Here is a 25,941-nt window from a genome sequence, read left to right as displayed (position 1 = left end):
TGAAGCTAGATTTGAACTAAAGATCTTTCTGATTTGGGGCTCTATCCACTCCGTCCCCCATTCGCCCATACTTGGCATTGATAACTGCAAAGAGGTCCCGTCCCCACCCGCCTGCAGGAGCTAAGAGAAGGGAGATGGGAAAGGTAGGGGCGGGGGCGAATACTGGGGGACAGGAAGAGGTAGAGCTTGGGGGCACTCAGCAGCCCCTGCTTCCTTCAGGATTCCCCCTTTTCTTTTCCCCTGCCTTCTCCCCAGACACCTCGGTGGGCAAACGAGGGAGAAGGGGGAAGGCATCCCAGAGGGACCTGAAGGGAGGGGACGTTAGTTTAAGGAGGGGACGAGAGAATGTCAAGAAGGCACAGCGAAAACTGCGCAGTGGCCAGCGGGGAACCGAAGGGCGAGGGGGACAAGGGGCGGCCTGAACCCCTTACCTCTTCCGCATCGGCCCCTCCCTCTCAGGACTCAGCAGCAGTCACTCAACCTCAGCCCGCCGAGCCTTCCTCGTCATACAGCGCAGCCCAAAGGTAATGGGAAGAGGGAGAAAAGAACCATCTAGGGAGGGGGTCCGGCCGCACGGCATGCTGGAAGTTGTCGTTTTCCTCTCTCCCCCTCCTTTTTCCGGCTCGCCCTCGACTTTGGTCCTGAGGACTACAATGCCCAGAAACATAATTGGGCAGGGCGGATGGGCTCGGGACGCTTCCCTATTTTGCAACGCCTTCTTCCGCCGGACATGGAGGGGCAGTTAAAAACTACAATTCCCAGAGAACCTCGCGAGGAAAGCTTACTGTTTTCTCCCCTCATTGCGTGGGTGAGAAACCCGGAGAAGAGTTATAGATTTTCGGCATGTAGTATAGATAGGTTATCCAGTGTTCTTTCCACATATATAATTGCATATGTGCACTAGTTGTGAGGGAGAGGGGCAGTTTAGCAAATGGGGAATAGGCCGGAACCCTTAGAATTGGGGCGTCGTACTCTGCGGAAAGTTGGAGCGGAAGTACATGGTGGAAGTAGGCCGAAAGAGAAGTAGGAGGAAGAGAAGGAGGAGGAGGAGGAGGAGGATCCGGAAGCTTGCGGAGGGGGAGCGGAGAAGGTTGGGCTGGGGTGGGGGGGGGAAGGTGGAGGGAAAAGCGAGCCGGGAGGCGCTGCGCCCGCTTCTAGTAATTTCCAGGCGCTGCCGGGCGGCTGGGGCCGGGGCCGGGCGGGAGCCTGCAGCAGTGGAATCCGAGACCAGATGGCCAAGTGGGGCGAGGGTGACCCACGCTGGATCGTGGAGGAGCGGGCAGACGCTACTAACGTCAATAACTGGCACTGGTAAGTGCAGGGAAGAAGAAGTGGCCGGAGCCGGGGCCTGGGCTCGGGTGGCCCCGGAGCAGAGATCTGCACGGAGGCTCTGCTGCATGCGGAGCTGGGGACGATGGGGATGGCAGGAGGAGGAGGAGAGAGGAGAGAGGTCCACTGGACAAAGCGTGAACCCCCCAAGAAAGTGCCCTCCTCAGCCCCGGGCAAATAACCCTTCCTGGAAAGCCGGGGGCCGGGCCCACGTTTGCCCCCGAGCGCTAGCAGTGGAGAGGTTCGGGGAGCGCATGTTTTCCTCCCCCCCACGTGTTGAGAAGGCGCAAATCCGAGCGTCTCGGAGAAGGAGGGTGGGATCCACCAGAACGAAACACCCGGGGAAGTGTGGCGAGAACGGTGGCAGAGGAACCAATTGCTGGACAGCGGGGGGGTCTTAGGTTCTATAAGTGCCTTCTTTCTTGTCGCCCAAAAGCATCAGAAAGCCCTTTGCCGAGGGAAGCGGGCCATTGCTGCTGGGCTGGGCAGGCTCGGGGATAGAGAGCTGTCCGAGTTCTCGTCTAGGTAACCCATGGCCTCACAGTGATTCGGCTTCTTAGTTGTTGCTGGAGTTTCTTCTCCCTCCTGGGCCCAGCTCAAATGTCATTTCCTTAAGGCAACCTTAGCTAGATGTTCCTCTTCTCCAATCCCTTTGTCACACACGCACACACCCTAAAAAGCTATAAATGCTGCTCTCTCCTTCCTCCGAATTCTTTGTGCCTCTCTCCAAGTACTTATACCACGTTGTGCCTTGTTTTAGTTATTTGTGGATATGTCTTATTGTTAGAACTAAAAGGTTTGTCGAATTGCATAAATGACCGAGCTTTCTTCTCTTTCTTCTAATACTGCTACTTGTACTTGTTGAATGCATGAGTTTTTAGTTTTATTTTTAAACTGGTGTGTTCATATCCCCATGTTTTACAGATGACCAAATGGATTTTTTTTTTTAATTGACTGCTCTTTGACATGTAGGTGAAAAAGAATTCTTGCTGCCTTGAAGCTCTCTATACAAGGAGTATTAGTGGTATTAGCCCTATATTCTCTAACCTTTATTACTTTGAAAGCGAACAAGTTGCTTTTTAAAAAAACATACCCTGCTTCTTTCAGTGGTATCAAACTCCAAAAGAAACATCCCCTGGCTTCATATTGATTTCCAAAACTATAAGCTAATATCTTTGTTGTATTGTGTTTTTATTTATTTTGTTAATATTTCCCAATTACATTTTAAGGTGATTCAGGGTGCCTTCGGGAATTTTCTGGGCCTCAAGTATGACACCTCTCCTTTTACAAGGTTTGATGCAGTAGCTACCACTTGTTAGCTCAGTTTGAATACAGAAATCACTCTGGTTCAGGCCTTGAATTGACCTGTTACTTTATTACTATACTATTACTACTATACCCACAAATTGTACTTCTAATTCTAGTAGAAGTCTTACAAATTCTTAACTTTGATCATAAGGGGAATTGTTTGAGTGTTAGGTTACTCATATCAGAGTACATGGTTAATAAGTAGCATTATAGTAATACCTCGAAACATTGTAGATGAGGGAGAAGGGTGTGGTATTGGATTGAGCACTTCACGTGGAGTCAGGAAAAGTCCTGGGTTCATTGGAATCCCATCTCTGGGTATTTAATAACTGAACAGTTTGGTAAATTATCTGAACTTTAGTTTGCTCATTTGTCTTTTCATACAGTGGGTTGATTCTAAACAGTTACTGTAGAGAGAATTCCATGGTTATGTTTCTCCTTTTTAGGACTGAGAGGGATGCTTCAAACTGGTCCACTGATAAGCTGAAATCCCTGTTTTTGGCAATCCAAGTACAAGGTGAAGAAGGCATTTGTGAGGTGACAGAAGTGAGCAAGCTCGATGGAGAGGCATCAATAAATAATCGAAAAGGCAAACTCATCTTCTTCTATGAATGGACCATCAAACTGAATTGGACAGGTGGGTGCATACCAGCTTTCTGAAAGGGTAAGGGTGTCTGCATTTTATTTTGAATGCTAATGACTCCAGCACCTGGCACAGAACTTTGTTCATAGCTATCACTTGGTAAATGTTTGTTAAATGGCCGTTTGAAAGCTGTTTGTTACAATCTGAAACCATCTTTGTGAGAAATATGTGCTGCCTTGAAGCTCTGTGGAAGGGATATTAGTTGTTTTGGCCCTATATTCTAAAATCTCTAACTTTGTCAGTGAGTGAACAAGTTGCATTTTTAAAAAAACATCCTCCAGATTCCTTCAAACATCTGTTTCTAAAATAATATAGAACATTTCATTTCTGCTACTTTTAACTTTCTGGACATTAGGGAAAATCTTAGTTCTAGTCAAGGTCTTCAATTAATATTTCTCCACAGTATCCACTTCACAGTTCTGCTTACCACTGAACCCTCTTTTGTGATATCTTAGGGAATGAACTCTAGAGAGAAGCAACATGGCATAGTGAATAAAAAACTGTTCCTGATGTCAGGAAGACTTGGTTTAAATCTTGCTTTTGACATACTGGCTGTATAAATAAATTGAGTCACTTAGACAACTCTAAGCCAGTTGAGCCAGAACAAATGTGAGTTTGTTTTTTAAGAAGAGTTTCTTTACTGATTTCCTATGAAGTCAAGAGTCTAATAATAAAATTAAGAAATCTAATGTCTCAAGCAAAAGTGGAAAAATAAGAGTGCCTCTATTCAACTTGTGGGCTAAACAAAATAATCCATAAAATCACAGATCTTGATCTCATTGATAATGATTAGCGTTAATGGGGGACCATGAGTGGCAGAAGCCTCTGCTTACTAAAATAAACAAAAGGATCTGACAAGCAAAATCTTGTTGGCAGGTACTTCTAAGTCAGGAGTGAAATACAAGGGACACGTGGAGATCCCCAACTTGTCAGATGAAAACGACGTCAGTGAAGTGGAGGTTTGCATTTTCTGATCCTTCATCTCTTAAGACTTCTTTCCTTCCTACCTCTCTACCTTTTTCCCTTGCCTTTTCTTTTTCTTCCCTTCCTTCTTTAAAAAGAAATGACAATTAAAATTGATATAGGATTGAGCCAGGCATTCAGTTTCATTCTACCACATGACTATTTCCAAGAACTTTAAGTCAATTGAGATCTTACAAAGTAACTTTGGCTTAATCATAAATGTAGATTTTTCTCATACCTTATTCTACTTTTCACCTAAAGACTTTTGTTTTCTAAAGCTTTCCACCATTGCCTTGACAGAAAAAGATCTTGGAAGGAATATTTCAAGTGGGCCTTCTATGTCAGGAAGGGTATTGAATCCCGGTATACATGTTTTCTTTAAAAATCTGGTCTGTAATCATGTAACTGCTTAACTTCTACATGTAGCACCAAGGGTAAGAAGATTGTTGCTTAAGCCTCTCAGATTATTTACTGTCTGGTTCTCCATTCAGGTTAGTGTGAGTCTTGCCAAAGATGAGCCTGACACAACCCTATTGGCCTTAATGAAGCAAGAAGGTGTGACAAAGATCCGAGATGCAGTGGAAACCTATATCAGGACTCTTAAAACAGGTATGCTTTGGGACAGGTGACTCTTTCTTATCCTGTTTGAGGATTAATAAGAAATAAGAGCCCCTTTGCCCATTGGAAATCAAAGGTGGGGAGCGCTATCTCAGCTGTTAATTTTTTTAGGGCTAGGGACACAGGAGATCCAGAGGCGTAGCATCCTCTTACTGTTTTTGAATAAATGAGATGCTATTTAAATGTTCTTATCAGGACTAGGTATTAGATCAGCATTTAACTTAGTCATGAAATTGGTTACTTTCTGGACACTTCCCATATCAGTCTACTTGTACCATTGTTAGAATAGAGAACCAAGCTGCAGAACACACTTATGTGTTTTGTGTTTGGGGACCAAGCTCACTTAAAACAAGTACAGTTAAAAAAACAAACAAACAAAAAACCAAGTATGGTTTGACACACTATATTATATAAGCCATAGATCTCAGTAAAGATTAAAGTTGAGATTATCTGTCTTTTCCCTTTTCACCCTCATACAGAGGCACATTGTGCTTAATATATCTTGTTTGCTTCTATATATGGCCTATGACGTTTTTTTTTTAAATAAAATATGTTGGCTGAAGAGTGTTATGAGGGGTTTCAAATACTTGTATTTGAAACGCATGTCTAATAAGACAGTTTTTCTGAGCATTTCCTCCTCATAGGCTTAGTTTCTTCTGTTATACTATCAGTACCATGTGCCCCAAATTTGCTAGGAAGTAACTCTATGACTGGGATTCTGTCTCTGTAGAATTCACGCAGGGCATGATCTTGCCTACTCTGAATGGCGAGACAGTAGATCCAGCCCCCCAGCCGCCAGTGAAAGCTGAGGAGTCCAAAGTAAGTGGCACTTTCTCTATATGGTAACACTTCAGAGCAAGCCAGGGAAATGAGGGATGTCAAGAACTACACAGCCACTTGACTTGCTCTGAAGAGAATCCTTGTCTTTTAAAATGAATAAAAATAAACATATAGGTATGTTGTCTTTTTTCCTTTCCATTGAAAATCTAAAGTGTTTACAAATTAGAAGCAACCTAAAATTTGAACAGCCTAAAGTAACCGTATTTTACAGGTTTCTAGGATGTCCAAAACTTACTAAGAACCAACCTATTTCAAAAAATGTCAGCACCGGTCATGTTTCCACAAAATTACTCATTACAGCTTCCACTTTATATCTCTTCCATACAGTCCTTAATTTGTATTGTGGCTACTAGATATCTACGTGAGGCCTTATCTTCAGGTTATCTAATAGTCCCCTATTGTCCCTTCCCATCAAGAAATTCACATGTCACATCTTTTTGTGCAAATTTTGATGCATTATCATGTACTTAATATTTTCTTAGAAAGGAATATGATATTTTATCATGTTTAACATAGATCACTTGCCATTTGGGGAGGGGGTGGAGGAAAGGGGAGGTAAAATGGAGCACAAGGTTTAGCAAGGGTTAATGCTGAAAAATTATTCATGCATATATTTTGAAATATAAAGCTTTAATAAAAATATTTTCAATAAAAAAAAATAAAATGACTTCCAAGATTCAAAAAAAAAAAAAAAAAAAAGAAGGGAATATGAGAGAAAATCTGAAGAATATAACTAAGCATTATAGGTAGAAAAGACTTTTTTTTTTTTTTAAACATAACACCTTGCTTGAGAGTAACAATTAATACCTAATTACTTCCTTTAAAGATGCCTGATAATTCAAACCTTCCTCTATCTGGTTTTTCTCTTGATTCTGATTTCTTTTAAGTAAATGTAACAGATTCTTTGTCATATAGATTTATCAGTTTTGGGTGTATAGGAGGTCTGTTAGATCTTTTCCCAAAATATGCATTGGGATATGTGGAGAAATTGTCAGACTTGACTTTGGCATGAATTAACTTATACATGTTCCTTTAAAATAGGAATACTATTATTTCTCCCTTCCTACTCTACAAGTTATGAGGAAAGTGCTTTGTAAAGCTTAGTAGGTTATTAGGTAAATGTGAGTTGCTGATTACATCATCATCAGATAGCAGATTAACAATCAGCATCATTCCATAGGTAAAGCCTAGTAGTTTGGCAAGTCAGTCTAAAACCGTTGGTGTCAAGATCCCTACGTGCAAGATTGTTCTGAAGGACACTTTCCTAACATCACCAGAGGAGCTCTTTAGGGTATTTGTCACCCAGGAGGTAAGTGTGTGGTTTGAGTGAAGTCTGTTATGCCCAGAGTAAAGTTTATATAACCAGTATAGTATAACCAGTAAAGTATAACCAGGCCTAAACTGTAGCTCTTAAGGCAACAGGTTCTTGACCTGGGTGGGAAAAAAATTACATCTTCATTTTCATTAAACTCATTGAAACTTAGCATTTTCTCCAATTATTCATGTAAAAATGCCTTCTGAGGAGTTCATAAACTTCACCAGACTGCCAAAGGTATCCATGACATCAGAACAATTAAGGACCCCTGCCCTAGGGGATACAACATATGTTAGCACCTCAAAGAGTACTGGTGAATTTGCCTTTACAATTCTCCCTTTTTATTACCTTCTGTTCCCATACTTGCTAATGGTTAAGAAATTCCTTCCCCAAAGTACTGTTGAATAATTCTTCCTCTTCAAATGATGTCAGGGACTCAGAGAGAAATCCTAAATACAATGTAAATCTGGTCTTTAGTCTACCCAATGAATGATCCCCTGCAATATTAAATTGAATTAGATAAATTAGAACCAGTCATTTAAAAAAGAACAGAAGTGGGGATTAATGAATGAGTCTGCTTCATGATAGAAAATGCTATTCACATCCAGAGAACTAGTCTTGAATGCAAATCAAAGCATGCTATTTTCACTTTTTTTTTCTTTATCGTGTTTTTTCCCCTTTTGTTCTGTTTTTTTTTTTTTTCTCCCCACCACATGACTAATGTGGAAATAGGATTAATAAAATGGTACCTAGATAACCTATATCAGATTGCTTGCTGTCTTGGGGAGGGGGGAACTCTAAATATTATAAAAATGAATGTTGAAAAGTATCTCTACCTGCAATTGGGGGGGAGGGGAGGATTATTAAGTGGAAGAGGGGAAAGGTTTACTTTGCTTGCAACCTTGAATATGCCTCCTAGATCTTCTTCACCGGATGATGTGGAAGCTGTGACTGGCCAAAGGACAGTGAGGACTTAAGTGTAATTGTGGGCATAGGGCTGCACTCATTTGTAAATAAAGCACCAAATATCAGCAGTGAAATGAATGGCTGGGTGCTAGAAAAGCACAGGCCCCACTTCTGACCTCTTCTCTTGTCCATGCAGATGGTTCAGGCCTTCACCCATGCGTCTGCAGTCTTAGAAGCAGACAAGGGAGGGAAGTTCCAGTTGCTGGATGGCAATGTCACCGGGGAGTTCTTAGACCTGGTGAGTGCTGCCCACGCCCAGATCCCTTCTGGTCACTGCCCCATTAGAATCATACTTTTCCTAAGGTCCCTAGAGTTGGGTCCTTAACCTCTTGTTACACTTAAACCGAGATTGTTTCAGGTTGTATCACCATCAAGATACATGTATAAGAAACGTGCAGCCAGAGGCTGATGACAGGGTTAAAGCTGTCCCTGATCTGTCCTGACAGGGCCTAGATGTTAGCACACGGACTGCCTTAGCCTCTGGGCCTCAGAATTTCTTGGGTAACCCGACTGTCTTCAGCCTGTGCTAGGCAGAGTATTGGGGGAGGGACTGAGGGAGGTGATTCAGAAGGTGGGGCCTGACCATTCACTGTTTTTACCCTCCAGGTCCCTGAAAATAAGATTGTGATGAAGTGGAGGTTTAAGACTTGGCCTGATGGTAATTGTCTCTTCTCTTATTGTGTGTATCCCTCAGCATAGGAATGAGATGGGGGTTGTCTAAGTCCTGAAGTGGTTTGTGGGAATCCATTGGGCTCAGTGCTGAGCTCTAGATAAGTTTATGTTCAGTCATTTCCCACATGGAATCTACAGCTAATTTCCACTAGAAAAATCTAAATTTCTAAGCCTGGAAAGCACACTTGGCTCCATTAAGGGAGAGGGACTTGAGGACTCCAGTCTCCTTTGAATGAGATTTCAGAGGTAAATGTGAAGTCCTAACAACTGATCTACTCCTCCCAGGACATTTTGCTACCATCACCTTGACCTTCATTGACAAAGATGGAGAGACAGAACTTCTCATGGAGGGCAAAGGCATCCCATCACCAGAGGAGGAACGGACAAGACAGGGTTGGCAGCGGTACTATTTTGAGAGCATCAAACAGACCTTTGGCTATGGCGCACGCTTATTCTAATGTTAATGTCTACAGGGCCATGGCCCACCCAGCAGCTCAGTCCAGCTCTCTACTGTCCTGCAGCTGTGACTGGCAGGATTGCACCATCCCAACCACTACTGTGGGGCCTAGGCCCCCTCCCCATTCATATACCATGGGTTCGTGCATGTTTTCTGCTGGGCGGGATCAGACAGTAAATTCTCTTTTATGTGTACATACGCTAAATAAACATAACTTAAAAAAATACGGAAGCATTGTCTAAATCTGAGTTTAGAACTGTGGAATAGGCAGCAGGTTCTCTTTGGATTTGGAATTAAAGAAAGATGGGAGGAGTTATACCTACTGTCAATTTATTGTAAGGTTTATTGTAAGGATTAAATGTATATGTTCCATCAGTGAAATAGTTTGGAGAACCTCCTGCTTCCCACAAGCCCAATAAAATTCATCTGTCTCCTTAATAGGGCTCTAGGGCACAATAACTGAACACAAGAAGAATCACATGGTGCTATAAAGGCTCAGATTCCAATAAATGATGTACTTAAATTCATGTGCTGAAGTTAGTGGCAAAATTGGGCTTAACCCATCCCTGGTTCATAGTTCACTGGCCTTCCCACTATATACCATTCTGTCTTGATCTTAATTCTAGGGGTTATCAAATCCTGAGTTCTTTCCCTCTCTGGTTCCAAAACATTTGATTGACAATCCAAGGCAAGGTCCATTTTCAGTGAAATTACAAGTAAAACATTTCTCCCCTCTTCCCTTCTCCACTTACTCCATGGAATGGAGGAGTGGGGAATACTTAAAGGATTTGAATTTGTCATTTGGATTATTCTCACCTCACTAGTTGATTAAGCATTGCTGGAAATTTAATCTCTTTGAAAGCAGCAACTGCATTTTTGGTTTTTGTATCCAATATTTGTGGTCTGAGGAGGGAAGTGGGATTTTTCTCATTTTTTAAATTTTCTGGTTCTTGTCAAATAAAGTACGTGGTACATCGTATTTAAAAGTACCCAGATTCTCAAAAATGTTTCTGCCTGTATAGAAGCCGTGTTGCTGGTGATCAAGGCTTCAAAATCCGAGTCTCAGCTTTTAAAAAGAAGTGTAAAATTCAAACCCCTAACAACTTTCTTAGACTTGAAATCCTCAGAAAGGACTATGGCACAGTGATAACCTCACTGAATTAGGACTCATGGAATCAGGTTTAAAGCTTGGAAGGAATCTTAAAGACCATATAGTCCAAACGCACTGAATACGTGTCCAGATGGCACACGCCACTTGTCCAAGATTACAAGGATTGTGGTAGAACTGGAATCTGAATACAGGTCCTCTAGTGCCAGTAAGTGGATTGCCATGGAGTTCTGTGACCCCAGACAAATCAACTTGTCTAGCCTTCAGCGGCAAAGTAAGGACAGCAAATCCTCCCATTACATATATTACTGGATTATTACAGATGATAGAATCAAAAGAGGAAATGGATGTTTAAAAGCTCTGTGACCAAAAAAATGTGCTTTTCTCTAAAAAGCTATTATTTTTTTTTAAGTTACAAATAAGTTCTTTAAAGAAGAGTTCTGGGTTACTGAATTCTAACCATACCATTTTCTAGCTAGATGCCATTAGGGAACAAAAATCTATTTATGCACCAGAAAAGCTCAAATGATTTGGAGGCTAACTATGCACCTATAAGATATAAAGTATGTGTATATACATATATATATACATACATATACTATTAATATCCAATCCCAACACCAAAAAAGCCCAGTTCTTTTTCTATCTCCTCAAAAATTAAAAACAATATCCTATATCAGAACTAATTCTGAGATGAATCTAGTCAGTTTGCAAATCCTAAAGAGATACTTCAATATGAAAATGTAATTGAAATAGAAGAATCAAGGAAGGTAGCTATATCCTTTTGGGGGGCTGAGGGAGTGAAAGAGAAGGGTCTGGAAAAAAACTTTTTTTTTTTTTTTTGTAATTTGGGTAAAGGATTCAATGAATTTTTTAAAAATCAGTTTCTAGAAGAAAGAAAGTATTCATCCCTGTCTAACACTGAATGAAGCCGTCAGTATATATTGAGCCAGGCTTTCTGAAAGACCAAATTTTCTTAAAAGATCGAAGGAAGAAAGTACTGTAACAAGCTTTGGGGAGAATTACCTGGGTGACCAATGCAGACAGAGATTGTTGAATATGTGATTTTCAACAACCATAAGTTTTTAGAACTGCAAAAGATTTTAATGGCCAATTAGTCAAATTATTCTCCTGTTTTACAGATTTACATTTTAGAGAGATTGGAAGTCAGGTTAAGTGATCTGCTGAGGGTGACAACCTCAATTATCTCAGGCATTTGTTTTGATAGCAGGCAAGGATATCTATTTGGCCAAAGGTGAGATTAATAACGAGTAATGAAAGTCCTCTTTGCTAAAGATATGATGAAGTAGTGGTAGTGGAGCAAGGAGATGGATCCGATTATCTGAGTGTTAGCTTTAAACCAGGGTCTCTTGACAATGCCCACACACTGTTTTCCTAAGTTTTATGATACCCCATTCCTATTTCACCTCAAGCACAAGTGGAGGATCTGTGTTATCTGTTGCCCTTTATTACCTTGGAAAATCACTTTAAAGTCCTATCCATTCCCAACCCCATCATGGTTTTCAACACTAGGGTTCACTTTTTTTTTTGGGGGGGGGGGGCCAGTGACTGGATATGGTTGCAATTTAATATGTGTCCCATTTCACATTAAATTTAGATTTGTTTATGGACAAATCGCTTATTCTTTCCGTGCCTACAGTAAAGTCTAAGATTTGTTAGTTACTTACTTTTCCACACTGAAAATTCTTTGAACTGATGAAATCACATGTCAACAAAAAAAAAATCAACTCAGCATAATGGAATAGTCTTTCATTTTATAGGACAGTGTTGCAAATCGATTATAACAGGAGGTACTAACTAAAATCTAAAATGTGTTTGTTGCTAATGTTGCCAGGTTTGTGAGACAAAAAACAAACAAATGCGGGAGTCACCTTTCAGCGATCTTGTGCAATGTGCACAAATATAGACTGGAGTGAGAAGGTATCTGGCCAAACAAAACTACAGAGGACGACCCTTGATGATTGAAGAATACATCTTCCTTTATTATCACTTTCCAATTTATCCTCCTGTTTCCTTCTCCAACCACCAACTCTAAAACGATTCTGAAATCTCATTGATATGCCCTCCAGTGACATATATCACGACTAATCCATGTCTGCTTATCTCTGATCAATCCTTAACAATGCAATCCTACCCGACGTGCTGGGTCACTCGAATTCTCTTGCCATCTTGGTACCATGGGCCATTATGACTCCCTCTCATCACACAACTAGCACATCTTTTTCTATTACATATGTCTTTGATATCATCACCTTCAAAATGGACTTGTTTGAAGTACATTGGCAGCCTGTTTAAGAGCCTGGGGCAGGTCTCTACCTGGTCCTTGGGATGATGCTCAACTCCAATTCTTCAGAGACTGTAATGTACTCCTGGCTGTACAATCTCCCCAAGCACCATGAGTTAGGAGATAATGTACAGAGGAAAGACTGCTAGCATTGGAGTCTGGAACCCAGAGTTCTAACCTAGTTCTGCTGCTATTCAGTCACCCAATGACAAGACAGACCACGTTTCCTTTCTGGGCTTTTGTTTTCTCACTATATGATGAGGGATGATCTTCAAGGCTTCTTCCTGTAATGCTGTGATTTATCCCATAAAAGAGGGCAGGGAAGATCTTGCAACGTCTAACTGGTCTTTTCCTGGGGTCTAGGTAGTACAGTGGAGAGAAAGAACCCAGGTCCTGGAGTCAATAAAATTTGTGTTCAAAGTCGGCTTCAGACATCTGCTGGCTGTAAGACATTGGGCAAATCACTTGGTCTCTGTTTGCCTCAGTTTCCTCATTGATAAAGGGGACATAAAATTAGCACCAGGGTTGTTTTTAAAATTAAATGAGATCATTATAAAGTGCTTAGTACAGTGCATGGCACATAGTAAGTGCTATATAAATGGTAGTTATTACTAGTGGGCCCTTCTACAATAAGAGGATCTATGAAGTGGGGGCAGCTACCCCCTACATAAATAGGAGTACATCCTTTGGCTTCCAGAGCAGCCCTCTATAAATCTGCCTTGGACAAAGGGGCCAGGCTCAAAATTTAGTAGCCAGATGAATTGTCCACTTTCAAGTGGAAAAAAGAAAGACAGGCCACAGGATACGGGTTCCCATTATCAGTCCGAGATGACAGAAAGTTCTCACAGGATCTTCTGGAAGAGTTCAGAGAGGCAATGCAAACATATCTGGACTGGCACTTTGTAGGTCATATTACAGGGCCAGTGGAAGCCCTGACAGCCAACATTCCTTCCTCTCACCCCAGCTAAGCTGCAGCAGGTGTAGGAGCAGCTGAGAAGACTGAGGGTACTCCAGGCAAGTGTCATTGCTGTCCTGGGTAAGCACTCTCTAATGCAACAAAGTAAATTAATTTGCACGTTTGCAAGATTCAAATGCATGAGTATAGAAAGAAAGAAGTACTTTTTTAAGCCAGATTTTGATGAAATTGCTAAATGCTTGATGATCTGGCGTCCCCCCATGCCTGCCTGTTAAAGTACAAAAAGGGTTTCAGGAGCCGACAAGCCAGTGGCCTTTGGATTGTCCCACCCTGGTCATAGCTCTCTGGAAGATGAATCCCAAGCCTAATAGGTGATCCTTAATGAGGAGAGCTTCTTTTTAGTGCCCTCCTGAGAGCCTTAACCAGACAGACCCTCAGCTGTTCAAATTCATTTCAACCACCCTTGTATTCCTCCCACTGCTCCCTGCTTTATCAGGAAGTGGTTTCAAATAAAGTGCTTTATTGCTGAAGATCCACAAAAATCCCATTGCAGCTCGCTGAATCTCCTTTGCCCTCTTTCCAACCCTCCAAAGAACTTGGTGACAAATGATAGTTGGAACTAAAGCAAGTTAACTCCTAATAAGATATTGTAAATCCAGGATGGAAAAAAAGGGCACCAAAAGCTGGAGTAAGATAACTGGAAATGAAAGTCTCCTGGATGAGGGAAGGGGGATAGGTATGGTGTAGAGATTCTTATGCCATTCCTCATCAGCTATAGCCCCCATCACAGATTTTGTAACTATAAAACCTATCCTTTTTCAATCCTGCCCTGTTCTGACATCAAATCACATTCTCACTCAGGCCTTCTCATTTCCACTGTGGGGGTGGGGAGTGGAATATATCAGTACGATGGGAGCAAGGGTTGGGATCAGCATGAACTTTCTCTTCTCTTCTTCCTGGAGGGTTTCCATTCCCCTAAGCCCTAACTAATCAACATAATTCTTATCAAATTTCTTCATCCCAACATGTCAAGAACCATACACCTGCTTCAATCCTTAATGCCTTTGTAGGACTGCTTTGATGCAGGAACTATTGATACAAGTGGGCAGTTGATGAATATATTCCAATATATCCCAGTTGATGAATATATTCTAAGGACTGACGGATGATGTCTGGCATCTTCCTTTCAGATGCCCACCCAACATTACCCCCAAACACCAGATGTAAGTGTCTGGTCTATGGGAGGGCGATGGCACTGAGCTACCCAGCCAGACTCTTGGGGAGAGGTGGAAGAGGGTAAGTGTCCCTAATGCAGAGCTGGCCACACCCCAACTAACTGTTCCAGATTTGCTCAGACACCTCAAAAAGGAGAGAGAGAAGACACAGGGCGGACAGGGATGGAGTCCTCCAGTTACCCGTTCTCCACTGGCCCTCACTGATTCCCCAGATCCTCAGAGAGTCACTGGCGATGAAGGTGCTTTTCTCTAGCTCAGCTGAGCCTGTCCTAAGATCCATTCAGCAAATCTTAAGTTCCCAACCCTTCTCTCCAAGAAACTGGAGGTTAGCTGGATGGCCGTAGCAACACTTGTATCCGAACCAGGATGATGAGGGCACAGAAACCGGGGACTGAGAAGACAACAAAAGTCTCCTTGAAGTGGGGCAAGAGAGAGAGATTGGGAATGGGAGAGTTGAATTCACAGGGCTATTAAGGGCTTTCTGAATGACATGCTTCTCTTTTCTCCACCACGAATCCAAAAATATGCTGATCTAAGACCAACTTTTCATTCACTCTCACACACACACACACACACACACACGCACGCACATCTAAGACCAACTTTTCATTCACACACACACACACACACACACTCTCTCTCTCTCTTCAGCTTTCATATTACAAACAAGAAAGGAGACTTCTCACGCCACTAAACTGGGAGAAAAAGTGCAAGGGTCAGAGACGCCCAGAAAAACCCTCCCCCATTGAGCAGCTTGGTACAGATACTCCAATTATGAGGTGTTCTTACCCTGCCCTTTTCCAGATATTCCTAGGGAGCAGCCAACGGGACCCCACTCACTGCTCTGGCCCAGCCACCAGAGACCAAGCCAAGCCTCCTTTCCATCCTCCACATTTGGGCCTCCCTGATCCTTTGGTTAATACTCTTTGGCCTCCTGCAGCTGGGCCAGGTATTCCTCCTCGGGTGGGTTGTCAGCACAGGCTCGCCCGTTGTTTGGGGGCCGCGCCGCATGATAGCGGCTCCAGTCCCCTTTGCACAGGATCCAAGGCAGTGTGTCCACCTTGAAGTGCAGCTCTGGGGAGAAGTCTGTGCTGATGAGGTCCGGGGCGCCAGCCCCCTTACCCCGAGTCAGCAGCCGGCTGCCCTCATCATAGCAGCAGTGCTGGGCAGCCAGCGTGGTACTGTCTAAAGAGAGGAGGGAGCGCAGGCAGAAGCGGGCAGTGGGCTGGTAGACGTCCAGGCGTTCCTTGGGGCCGCTCGCATCCCTCCAGCGGAAGCTCCTGCCTTGTTGCTCATCTGGAAGGCTCACGGCACTGTACACGGCCTCCAGAGGGTAAGCACAGGGGCAGCTGGGCAGGTCGGTCAGCATCTTGCTCATGTATTTAGCCAGGAAGTCACTCTTGCAGTTCAGCCACTTTTCACAGCTATCTACATCTGGTCAAGGGAAGGAAAGGAAGCCAGATTGACTCCTTAGCACAGTCAATGTTCCATAAATGTTGGTCAAGAAAAAGAATGAATGAATGAGTAGGAGACAATCATTCCCTTCTTTTCCTACTCAAAGCCTCTGACAATGAGAGCTTACCCCTGCAAAAATTACTAAGCCTACCTGCTGTCTGGGTGACTCTGGGAGCTGAATCAGTTTAAGACATCAAATGGGCAAACTCTAGTGGGAAACACTCCTTTCTCCTCCCCCTGCTCCTCAAATCCTCAGGAGGAGGAGGAAGGGGCCATACAAAGCTACTGTAGCTACAGCTGGGGAAAGACTATCCTTCCTCCGAAGGATCATCATAGCAACGTGGCCCCTTTAGGGAAAGTTACTGAGATAGCACGAACCTCCAGAGGTTATTTAGTCCAGTTTATTTTACCTGGAGCATTACTGCCATCACTCTAATCAAGCAGTCCAGGCTTGACTACCTCCAACATCAGGGAGCATATTAACTTCCACTCATTTTTCAGTAGCTCTAATTATTTGGAAGGGAGACTAGATTTGATGCCTGAGCAGGGAATTTCATATAGATATAGATAGATACACAAACACACACAATGCATACACCTTAGGAAGTATCCCCCACAAAAAAAAAAAAAAAAAGAATTCTGGAAGAGAAGGAGGTGCCAAATCCCACACAGCCAGTCATTAAAGAGCTAAGGTTCAATCTCACTTTGGCCCCTCTCTGGGCTTAGTTTCCTAATCTGACAAATGGGACCTGGCCCTGTTGACCTCCCCATTGAATTGGGTTGAGGATTACATAAATCAGAGGATCACTGAGCTGGGGCTAGATTAGAACCATCTGATACAACCTGCTTATTTTACAGATGAGGAAACTGAGGCTCAGGGGAAATAAGTGACTCCCACAGAAAGCAAGCATCAAAGGCAAGTTTTGAACCCAAATTCTCTAGTCTCAGAAAACTCCTTGAAAAGTTGTTCATCCCACGTCCAGCCATTCTGGAGAGCGTTATCAAACTGTGCACACCCTTTGATCCAGCAGTGTTTCTACTGGGCTTATACCCCAAAGAGATACTAAAGAAGGGAAAGGGACCTGTATCTGCCCAAATGTTTGTGGCAGCCCTGTTTGTAGTGGCTAGAAGCTGGAAAATGAATGGATGCCCATCAATTGGAGAATGGCTGAGTAAATTGGGGTATATGAATGTTATGGAATATTATTGTTCTGTAAGGAATGACCAGCAGGATGAATACAGAGAGGACTGGCGAGACTTACATGAACTGATGCTAAGTGAAATGAGCAGAATCGGGAGATCATTATATACCTCAACAATAATACTGTTTGAGGATGTATTCTGATGGAAGTGGATCTCTTCGATAAAGAGAGCTTTAATTGATCAAAGATGGACAGAAGCAGCTACACCCAGAGAAAGAACACTGGGAAATGAATATAAACTGCTTGCATTTTTGTTTTTCTTCCTGGGTTATTTACACCTTCTGAATCCAATTCTCTCTGTGCAACAAGAAAACTGTTCGGTTCTGCACACATATATTGTATCTAGATTATACTGTAACCTATTTAACATGTATAGGACTGCTTGCCATATGGGGGAGGGGGTGGAGGGAGAGAGGGGAAAAATCAGAACAGAAGTGAGTGCAAGGGATAATGCTGTAAAAAATACCCTGGCATGGGTTCTGTCAATAAAAAGTTACTTAAAAAAATAAAAAATAAAAAATAAAAAAAAGTTGTTCATCCTTCATTCTCAAAGAGAACCAATGACATCAGGAGAGTGATGTCCTAACTTAGAAGTAAATTGTCAAGTGAAAGTACAAAGTGAAAGTGGCTTTAGATGAGGCAGAGCTGTGCAAAGTCAACATCCTCACTTTCCTCTCCAGAGTCATTGTAATCAAGTGATAAGACATAAGTCAAGATGACTGTGATGGATACAATGGAAGACCCTGTTCCTGTTAAATTATGGTCTTTTTCAGGTCTCAGTTTGTTTAAGGCAATGCCCAGTCAGGGCAAAGACCAGGAAAGAATTAAGACTTAAAAGGCCAAGGTAGCCTTCATAAAAGAATCAATGTGGGAGGGGAAAGTGTGGCAATGCATTAACTTTCTCACTGTCCTTGTAATTCAGGGTCCTTTCCTTTTTCTTTTTTTTTTTTTAACTAAGTCAATACAAGGAAAGGTCATATATTTGAAATTTGCTGATAATATCTATTAGCAGACAGTACCATCCCCCCATCTTTCAAGTATTCCCTAAAATAATATCTGGCAGCTCAAGGCAAGAATGACTTTGCCCCCGGATACAAAGGAGGAGATTGAGTGTCTCAGAGGGCCAGTTTGTAGTCCCCTCAGCCCTTTTCACTTGATCATACTGGATTCTGTTAGGCTTCCCTACTTGGTTAGCTGGGTAGGAAGAGAAATGGTTAACCTGAGACTCGTAGTTCTTTCTTCAAGGGAAGAAAAACCTTACTAGAATGAGAAATGTCTGGCTTAGAAAACCAAGTATGGCCACATATTCTATTAGTTAGGGTTGCTGTAGATGGGATGGACGGCCTGAAAAACAACTGTTTGGTCCCTGATACAGAAGATCACAAGAGAAGGCTGTCGGATGGCCCGTGATTCATGCTTCTGATAAAGAGTTGGACCAAATGACATTTAAGTTCAAAGAATCAGATTTAGAGCCGGAAGGGACCTTAAAGACTAGTTTATATCTCTGTTTTAAGGAGGAAAATGAAACACAGAGAGTTTAAATAATTTGTCCATAAAGAGAGATAATAAGTCTGAGGTAGAATTTGAATCCCTATTTGCCTGTCCCCAGTCCAAGGCTTTACCCACTATTCCATGCTGCCTCTGAAGAGACGAGAGCCAATATTACTGTTTAGTAATATCTGATTTTTTTTCTTGGTTTTCTTGGAAAAGATATTAGAATGATTTGCCATTTCTTTCTCAACTAAATTAAGGCAAATGGAGGTTAAGTGACTTGTCTGGAGTCAAACAGCTAATGAGTAGTAGAGGCTGGATTTGAACTTGGGTTTTCCTCACTCCACTGCTCTGTCCACTGAACTATTGAGTTGCCTTCAAGAGGCAATGTAGTGTAAAGAACACTGTCTCTAATAACCTGATATCTATGTGATCTTAAGTCATGTAACTTCTCTGTGTCTCAGTTTCCTCATCTGTGAAGCAATGATAATGATTTCATAGGGTTGCTACAAGTAAAGTGTTTAGACTTTAAAATGCTATATAAATGTGAATGACTTCTTCTTTTTCCAGAATGGGAAGAAATACAACTCCAAGGGTCTTTGTGACCACCCAAGCCTTATCAGAGGACTGCTGCATTATTATTTGAGTGAAGAGAGAGATTTCTTATCCATGTGAAGTTTCACAGTTAAATGGTTCTATCCCTATCCCTTCATTTCCTGCCCCATCCCCACCACCATCCCAATACCCCCAGCTCCAGGCTAAACTCTGTACTGACCTGAGCCCAGCATTTGAGTGTCATTGTGTACTTCAGGCAACCAATCCTCACTGGGAAAGCCCATCTTGCTTTCTGTTCCTTTAAAAAGAATGAAAATCAGTACAAAGCAGTGACCCTCTCCACCCCAAGCCCACCAAACTTTCAAGTCCTTAAACCTTATTCCTCAACCTTGAAGACACAGTGGGTTGGAGAGGCAAACTTTGGGACTGGAGGTAGGGAATGAATAACATTGAAACTATACCTGGAAGCTAACAAACACCTAGTGGTGAATCAGTAGTTTAGGTAGGATTTTTTGCTATTTCCATAGATACTGGGAAGGTCCAATGGGACTCTACGATCCTTGAACCTAATATGGAATTGTTTTCCTTCTACAACACATCCTCATGCCCCCAAACCTTATACATTACTTACTGCCATTTAAATACAGAACAGCTATATGGTACAAGTCACTTAACCCCAATTGCCTCACAAAATAATAACAATAAACACAGAACACTCAATTCCTTGGAAATTTAGCTCATAAGCTCATCCATACCAACGTCAGCCTTTATAGGGCCCACACTCTCACCAGGGCATCGAGGCAATTCACACATTCGAGACTCTGTGGCTGTGCAGGCGTAGCCACAGGAGCGGGTCCTTTTCTGGGTACCGCTGCTGCAGGTGACACTGCAAGAGGACCAGGGGCTCCATTCTTCTTCCACCTCATAATCTGGGAGCAGACAAAGGAGAATATGATAGACACAGTTGAGATGAGGGCAAGACTAAGCAAGTAGTTGCTTAGAACAGGAGGGCAAGAATGGGGAAAGAGACACTTTGGAGTATTTTTTAAAAATAAATGCACATATTCTCAATGCTAGAAAATTGTATTCCCCATAGCATGTAGGTATCTTATTTTGTGATAAGCTGTATGTATTACAGTAGAGATTTGAAACCCTGAGTAAAATAACATTTTTTCATTATAACTAAGCTGCCTACAAACACAATTGGCTGGGGTCCACAGATGTTTTGTTCCAGATTCTCTTGTGAGACCCCTACCTCATTCATATCTCGAGCAGTCAGCAGCTCTGTCTGGCACATATAGTAGTGGATGCCTAATAAATAAATTGGTTGACTGATGGTTCTAAATTCACCTGTTCAATTAATTAGGTGAATTTGAAGGTAAGAAAATTTTTCTACTTACCTGCTCAGAGATAAGATTTCATTGGTCACATATGGACTCGACTAAATGTAATCTTCTTAAAAGTAGGAAATTTTTTTTCTTTATATCTCTAGCCCTTAGCATTGTGCCTGGCAGAGGAAGCATTTAATAAATGCTTGTTTACTGATTGATTTGGGTCCTACCTTTGCCAGTGACTTCATGGCCTTGAACAAATCACTCCCTTTGGAGGAAGCTCACCATCAGAAGGTCAGCCAACAGTTGAAGGTTTTTTTTTTTTAAAGCCTTTGCAGCTCTTAAAGAGAGAGGCCACTTCTAAGGCCAGTTGCTCCTAATCCCCTCATGGTGTAGAGCAGTGGGATCAAACTTGAATACAAACAGGGTCCTCAATTAAGGATCTTTGAAGACATATTGATTCAGTTTTAAAATGTAATATAATCTAAGTTTTATCATATTTTAATTTATTTTGTTAGCTATTTCCCAATTACATTTTAATTTGGTTTGGGGTCCCGCTCAGAAGCATAGTGGTCCATGTGCAGCCCTTGGATCCAGTGTTTGACACGAATGGTGCTGGGGATAGAGAGTCTGTCTCACAGCCAGGAAAACCTGGGATCCATCCAGCCTTACCTTTGTCTGACCCACATGGCTGTGTGACCCTGGTCAGGTCATTTAATATTTCAATACTTTAGATAACTCTCTAAGATCGTAAGATGCAGAGAAGATTCCAGGAAGTTATTTCATCCAGAAGTTCTTGATAACTGCTCTAGTTCCCTATCTCTTATTCTCGATGAGAATAAGAAGCATTATCTGCTATGGCATCGAGGTCCTTTGACCTGGCTTGGTGGAAAGATTTTTCTTTCAGATTCATCTAATTCAATTCCCTCGTTTTACAAAAATGGAAATTGCCAAGTCAAGTTAAGTGACTTGCCTAAGATCACACAGATCACAGATTCATGTGAAATCAATAATCATTTCATCAAATGGATTATTATTATTTTATGCCCCACCCCATAAAGAGCTTTCTCTCCAGCTCTGCCATTTCCCTATGACACAAAGCTTCCCCTCCTGTAACGTGACACACAGCCCCCAGCGCACCGTGCACTCACCATAGTTATATTTCTCCATGAAATCCCAGGTCTTTGGTGTCGGCCATCTCTGATTCCAGCTGCTTTCCACTCCACTCAGCACGGGCTCTTCGTCTTCCTCCTCTTCCTCCTCATACTCTGTGGCATAGTCTTCCTCACTGTCCTCCTTCCCCTCTTCCTCTCTGAGGGCTTTCCCCTCAGGCTGGGGCCCAGATCCTCCCTCCTCACCCTCTGTATAGCCCCAGAACAGAGGCCAGAAGAGCTCTTGGGCAGGGAGCCAGCTGGGGGAGCCCAAGGACCAGTAATCACTGGTTTCTGTCAACAAGTCCATCTCCATCTCAGCCTGCAGGTCATCTACCACCTCAATGGTCACCTGGGTGGGGGGATGCCAGGTTGGGCAGTCAGGGAGATCTCAGCAGCAAAACTGCCACTTCTGTCCACAACACAGCAACGGTATAGCACTTTACAGTTTACAAAACACTTTCAGACATAGAATCTCATTTGCACCTCACAGAGACCCCAAAAGGAGGCAAGATTCCTGCAGGATCATAGATTTTGAGCTTAGAATGTCACCTAGATCAAACCCTTCATTTTCCTATGCCAAGGAAACGGATTGCCTAGAACGATGCTTGGAAGATTTATTTTCCTGTTACTTTTTTCTTTTTAAAGTTTTTTTCCCCCATTGTTTTGTGTGTATGTGTTTACACTGACTCCTTATGTCCTCCAGAATCAAACAATCCTCTTTGGCATTCAAAGCCCTAGCACCTTCCTACCTTTCCAGTCTTGTTGCACCTTACTCCCCACTATCTGTTCCCCAAAGCCCTGGCTTCCGGAGCTGTTCCATGAGCAAGGCACTGGGCATTACTCTGGCCATCCCTCATACCTGGGATGCTCTCCTTCCTCCATTCCACTTAGTGAGCCTTCCTGGCTTCCTTTAAGTCCCAAATAAAATCACATCATCTCCAGGAAGCTTCTTCCAACCCTTCTTAACACTACTACCTTCCCGCTTTACTTATTTCCTATTTCTTCTATATGTAATTTGTTTGTATGTCTGTGTTTGTCCTTTAAATTGTGAACTCCTAGAAAACAGGAGCTGCCTTTTCTTTTTTGTATTCCCACCACTTAACACAGTACCTGACACATATTAAGAGCTTAATAAATGCTTGAATAATCTGTAATTTCACTGGTGTACTCTGGATGAAGGCACTCCTTCTACCACTGAAAACAGGCAATTTTGACAACTCAAGAGTGTTTGAGAATTACCTAGAGGTGAGAGTTGAACTTAATTCTCCCTGACTCAAAGATCAATTTTTTGCCTTTCTGCCTGGCAGCATGTAGGCAATTAATAAATTGATTATTTACTGATCAATTTGCAATTGCCCAAGCTTACCCAGGTAGTAAGTGGCAGTTAGAATTTGAACTCATTTTCTGTGGCTCTAAATCTGGCATTCTTTCTACTTTAGCAACTTGCTTTCCTCAAAATGTTTGTGGTGAAAATAAAAGGAGGAAAGTGCTTATTAATGAGATATTATCAATCAAGGTAATATTATTATTTTTCTTCCTGGAGAATGGTATATTCAGGCCATGGCAGAGGGTTACCAGTGCACAGTTAGCTTCTTTTTTTTTTCTCAAAGGCTCAGTTTCCTCATCTGCAAAATAAACGTGTCCAGTCTTGGATACCTACTGACTATATGATCCTGGGAAAGACACAGAATCTCTGTCTTCTCCAGTTTCCTCATTTGTAAAATGCAAGATAATACTCCTACCTCCCAGAGTGACTGTGAAAATCCCAACTAGTTTGAATGATGAATCCTGGAAAGTGGTTTATTATTTGAATTTTCACTGCATATTTTCATTGGACTGAAATCAATGACCATATTTTTACATAACTGCAAATTTGAAAAGTGTGAATTCCACAACATCTGACCACTTCACAGGATTGTTATTTTCACTAATTAGAACTTAGCTGTCCAATCTGTAAAATACTATATAAATGCTAGCTCTTATTGACTATTATTATCATGCCTTGAAAACAACTTTCTGTAAAGCTCAAAGTGCTAGGCAAATGTACTTTGATATTATTATTCTCATTTTACAAATGGAAAAAATTGACGTTCATATGGCTGGTTGGTAGTTGAGCCAGGATTAGAACCCAGGCATCCTGAGCTAAGCCTGGTGCGTTTCTATCTCACCTCCCTATTCTCAGTCCCAACAAGAGGGAATAAGGAACAGAAAGGGGGAACAAATGGCAGATTTTCCTTTAACCTTTAAAGGTGAGGGGTAGGGAGAATTTTCAGCCTCACTGCTTTTATCTAACCCTTAGGGCTTGGGAAATAATGAATCTTCTCAGGGCAAATGGAGAATGCCTTAATGTTTCATCTGTTGGGAGCACAGTCCAGGATAAAGGCCAACACAATCTAACTGAAATAGCCTGAGTCTGGGAGACAGCTGGGGTTCTAGTTACAACCCTGCCACTAACAAACTGTGTGACCTAGAGAGAAACATTGCTGCTCTGGGCCAACATTTCCTCCTCTGCAAAATACAGATTCTACTACTACCGGCTCTTTCTCTCTTACGGGGCATGATTATAAGAAAAAAAAGGAGACTCCAGGACTTCAGGGACCTCAGAGATCATCTAGTCAAACTCATTTATTTTATAAATTAGAAGGGGAAATAGGTGGTAAACCAGGATTCAAACCCAGGTTTCTAACTTCACATTTAGTTTTCTTTCTGTTTACTGTGCTAATGAAAGGATTATAAAAGTAATGGACAGTGATAATATTATGATATGATACAGTATAATATGATATTTGACATTTATAACACGTATAGTTAAATATAGTTACAATTATATGAGATTGTATATGTATATTATGACAATTATAGTACAGCAAAATCTGGCATAATATTATATAAATGTATTATGTTATTTTACATTATATTATGCTGTGGGATTTTTGCCTACTATTTCTAGAAGCACTGATCAAAGAATTGAAATGTGGAAGGAACTGTAGATATCCTATTCCTTTCATCTTAATGCACGGATAGTGCAGCTTCTGAGGTTTTCAGGTCATGGTTAGAAATTAACCAAAATTAGAATCTATTTTATCTAAGTCACTCTCCCTTTGATGGGTTCTTCCCTGTGTCAAGATCTAGCCTACCCAAAAAAGAACGAAATGCTCAAGCCACACTCCCCCTAAACCCTTCTCCCTGCCAGCCATGCTGAGTGTGGGGCTGATGGGGAAACAAAGTCTGCATTATTCTCCATGCAGCATGCATTGGAATGGACACTGCCTTTATTTTTTTTTATCAACATTCACCTTTGCAAAACCTTATGTTCCAAATTTTTCTCCCTCTCCTCCCACTTCCCCAAGATAGCAAGCAATCCAGCATAGGTTAAATACGTGCAATTCTTCTAAATATATTTCCATATTTTGAACACTGCTTTTCTTTTAAAAGAAAAAAAAAAGAAACTGAACTTGTCTGTTTGTCCAATCTTCTGGGATTGGAAGAGCCAAGGATTCACAAGGTTTTCTGCTCCTCTACAGTCTTCCTTACTTGTGACAGTAAATAGGAGCTAGTAAGCACTTTGGTAAAATTATAAATGGCCCCAAACTGTTCAGTTTCCAAGTTTTCCCAATTTAAGGAACAAATAACATTTTCAAGTGTTTATAGTTTGAGGTAGAGCTGAGTAGTAACACAAGTACTGGATTTGGAGTCAGGAGAACTGGGTTTTAGTCTTGGGTCCAAAATGTCTTGTGACCCTAGGAAGTCAATCAACTTTTCTAAGCCTCAATTTCCTCAACTCTACAGTAGGTATAGTAAAAAGTGTAATATTATCTAATATGAGCATTGTGAAAAAAAGCCTTTTGCAAAACTTAATGTATTATATGTATGTGAATCACTACAAAATTCTTAATTCCTGAACAAAACTCATTTGTATGCAACATACAGGGAGAGGACCCGAGCCTCCATTTCTAGAAACACTGATCATAAGGATGAAATTTGGAAAGAATTTTTTAGATTCCACTCTCTTCATCTGGAGTTCCATTACCCTCTAAAGCACTGAGGTAACTATTTGAATGATGACACATGGGGTCTA

General features: G+C 41.8%; 3 protein-coding genes across 4 annotated transcripts in view; 1 reads left to right on the top strand and 2 right to left on the bottom strand.

Annotated features, from left to right (window-relative positions):
- The window catches only part of VIPAS39 (VPS33B interacting protein, apical-basolateral polarity regulator, spe-39 homolog), a 32,418-nt gene extending 31,434 nt beyond the window's left edge, over positions 1-984 (bottom strand). For both annotated transcript variants that reach the window (XR_007950619.1, XM_051977512.1), the window contains exon 1: positions 432-984. The gene's annotated coding sequence lies outside the window, so the exon portion shown is untranslated. The remainder of the gene's footprint in view (positions 1-431) is intronic.
- Positions 985-1,124: 140 nt separating this feature from the next.
- AHSA1 (activator of HSP90 ATPase activity 1) lies at positions 1,125-10,097 on the top strand. The gene is made up of 9 exons (XM_051977513.1): positions 1,125-1,311; positions 3,084-3,274; positions 4,157-4,239; positions 4,735-4,852; positions 5,592-5,680; positions 6,882-7,010; positions 8,119-8,220; positions 8,589-8,640; positions 8,940-10,097. The coding sequence occupies exons 1-9, from the start codon at positions 1,232-1,234 to the stop codon at positions 9,110-9,112; spliced, it is 1,017 nt and encodes a 338-aa protein (XP_051833473.1). The 5' UTR covers positions 1,125-1,231; the 3' UTR covers positions 9,113-10,097.
- A 1,877-nt stretch (positions 10,098-11,974) lies between these two features.
- Positions 11,975-25,941, bottom strand: part of ISM2 (isthmin 2) — a 35,324-nt gene continuing 21,357 nt past the window's right edge. Inside the window, exons 3-6 of the mRNA XM_051977511.1 lie at positions 21,861-22,212; positions 20,167-20,307; positions 19,599-19,676; positions 11,975-16,109 (exon numbers count right to left, since the gene is read on the bottom strand). Coding sequence (XP_051833471.1) covers positions 15,592-16,109; positions 19,599-19,676; positions 20,167-20,307; positions 21,861-22,212 — 1,089 coding nt within the window. The 3' untranslated portion in view covers positions 11,975-15,591. The remainder of the gene's footprint in view (positions 16,110-19,598; positions 19,677-20,166; positions 20,308-21,860; positions 22,213-25,941) is intronic.

The sequence above is a fragment of the Antechinus flavipes genome, chromosome 2 (assembly GCF_016432865.1).
Source record: "Antechinus flavipes isolate AdamAnt ecotype Samford, QLD, Australia chromosome 2, AdamAnt_v2, whole genome shotgun sequence".
In the NCBI taxonomy this organism is placed as follows: domain Eukaryota; kingdom Metazoa; phylum Chordata; class Mammalia; order Dasyuromorphia; family Dasyuridae; genus Antechinus; species Antechinus flavipes.
Note: the sequence above shows the minus strand (reverse complement) of the source record. Positions and strands in the feature narration are given on the sequence as shown.

Excerpts from the sequence above, each read along its gene's own strand:
- AHSA1 (XM_051977513.1), top strand. The coding sequence starts at position 1,232 with ATGGCCAAGTGGGGCGAGGGTGACCCACGCTGGATCGTGGAGGAGCGG. Across the intron at positions 5,681-6,881 it reads TGAAAGCTGAGGAGTCCAAA|GTAAAGCCTAGTAGTTTGGC; the intron begins GTAAGTGGCACT and ends ATCATTCCATAG. Across the intron at positions 8,641-8,939 it reads GTTTAAGACTTGGCCTGATG|GACATTTTGCTACCATCACC; the intron begins GTAATTGTCTCT and ends TACTCCTCCCAG.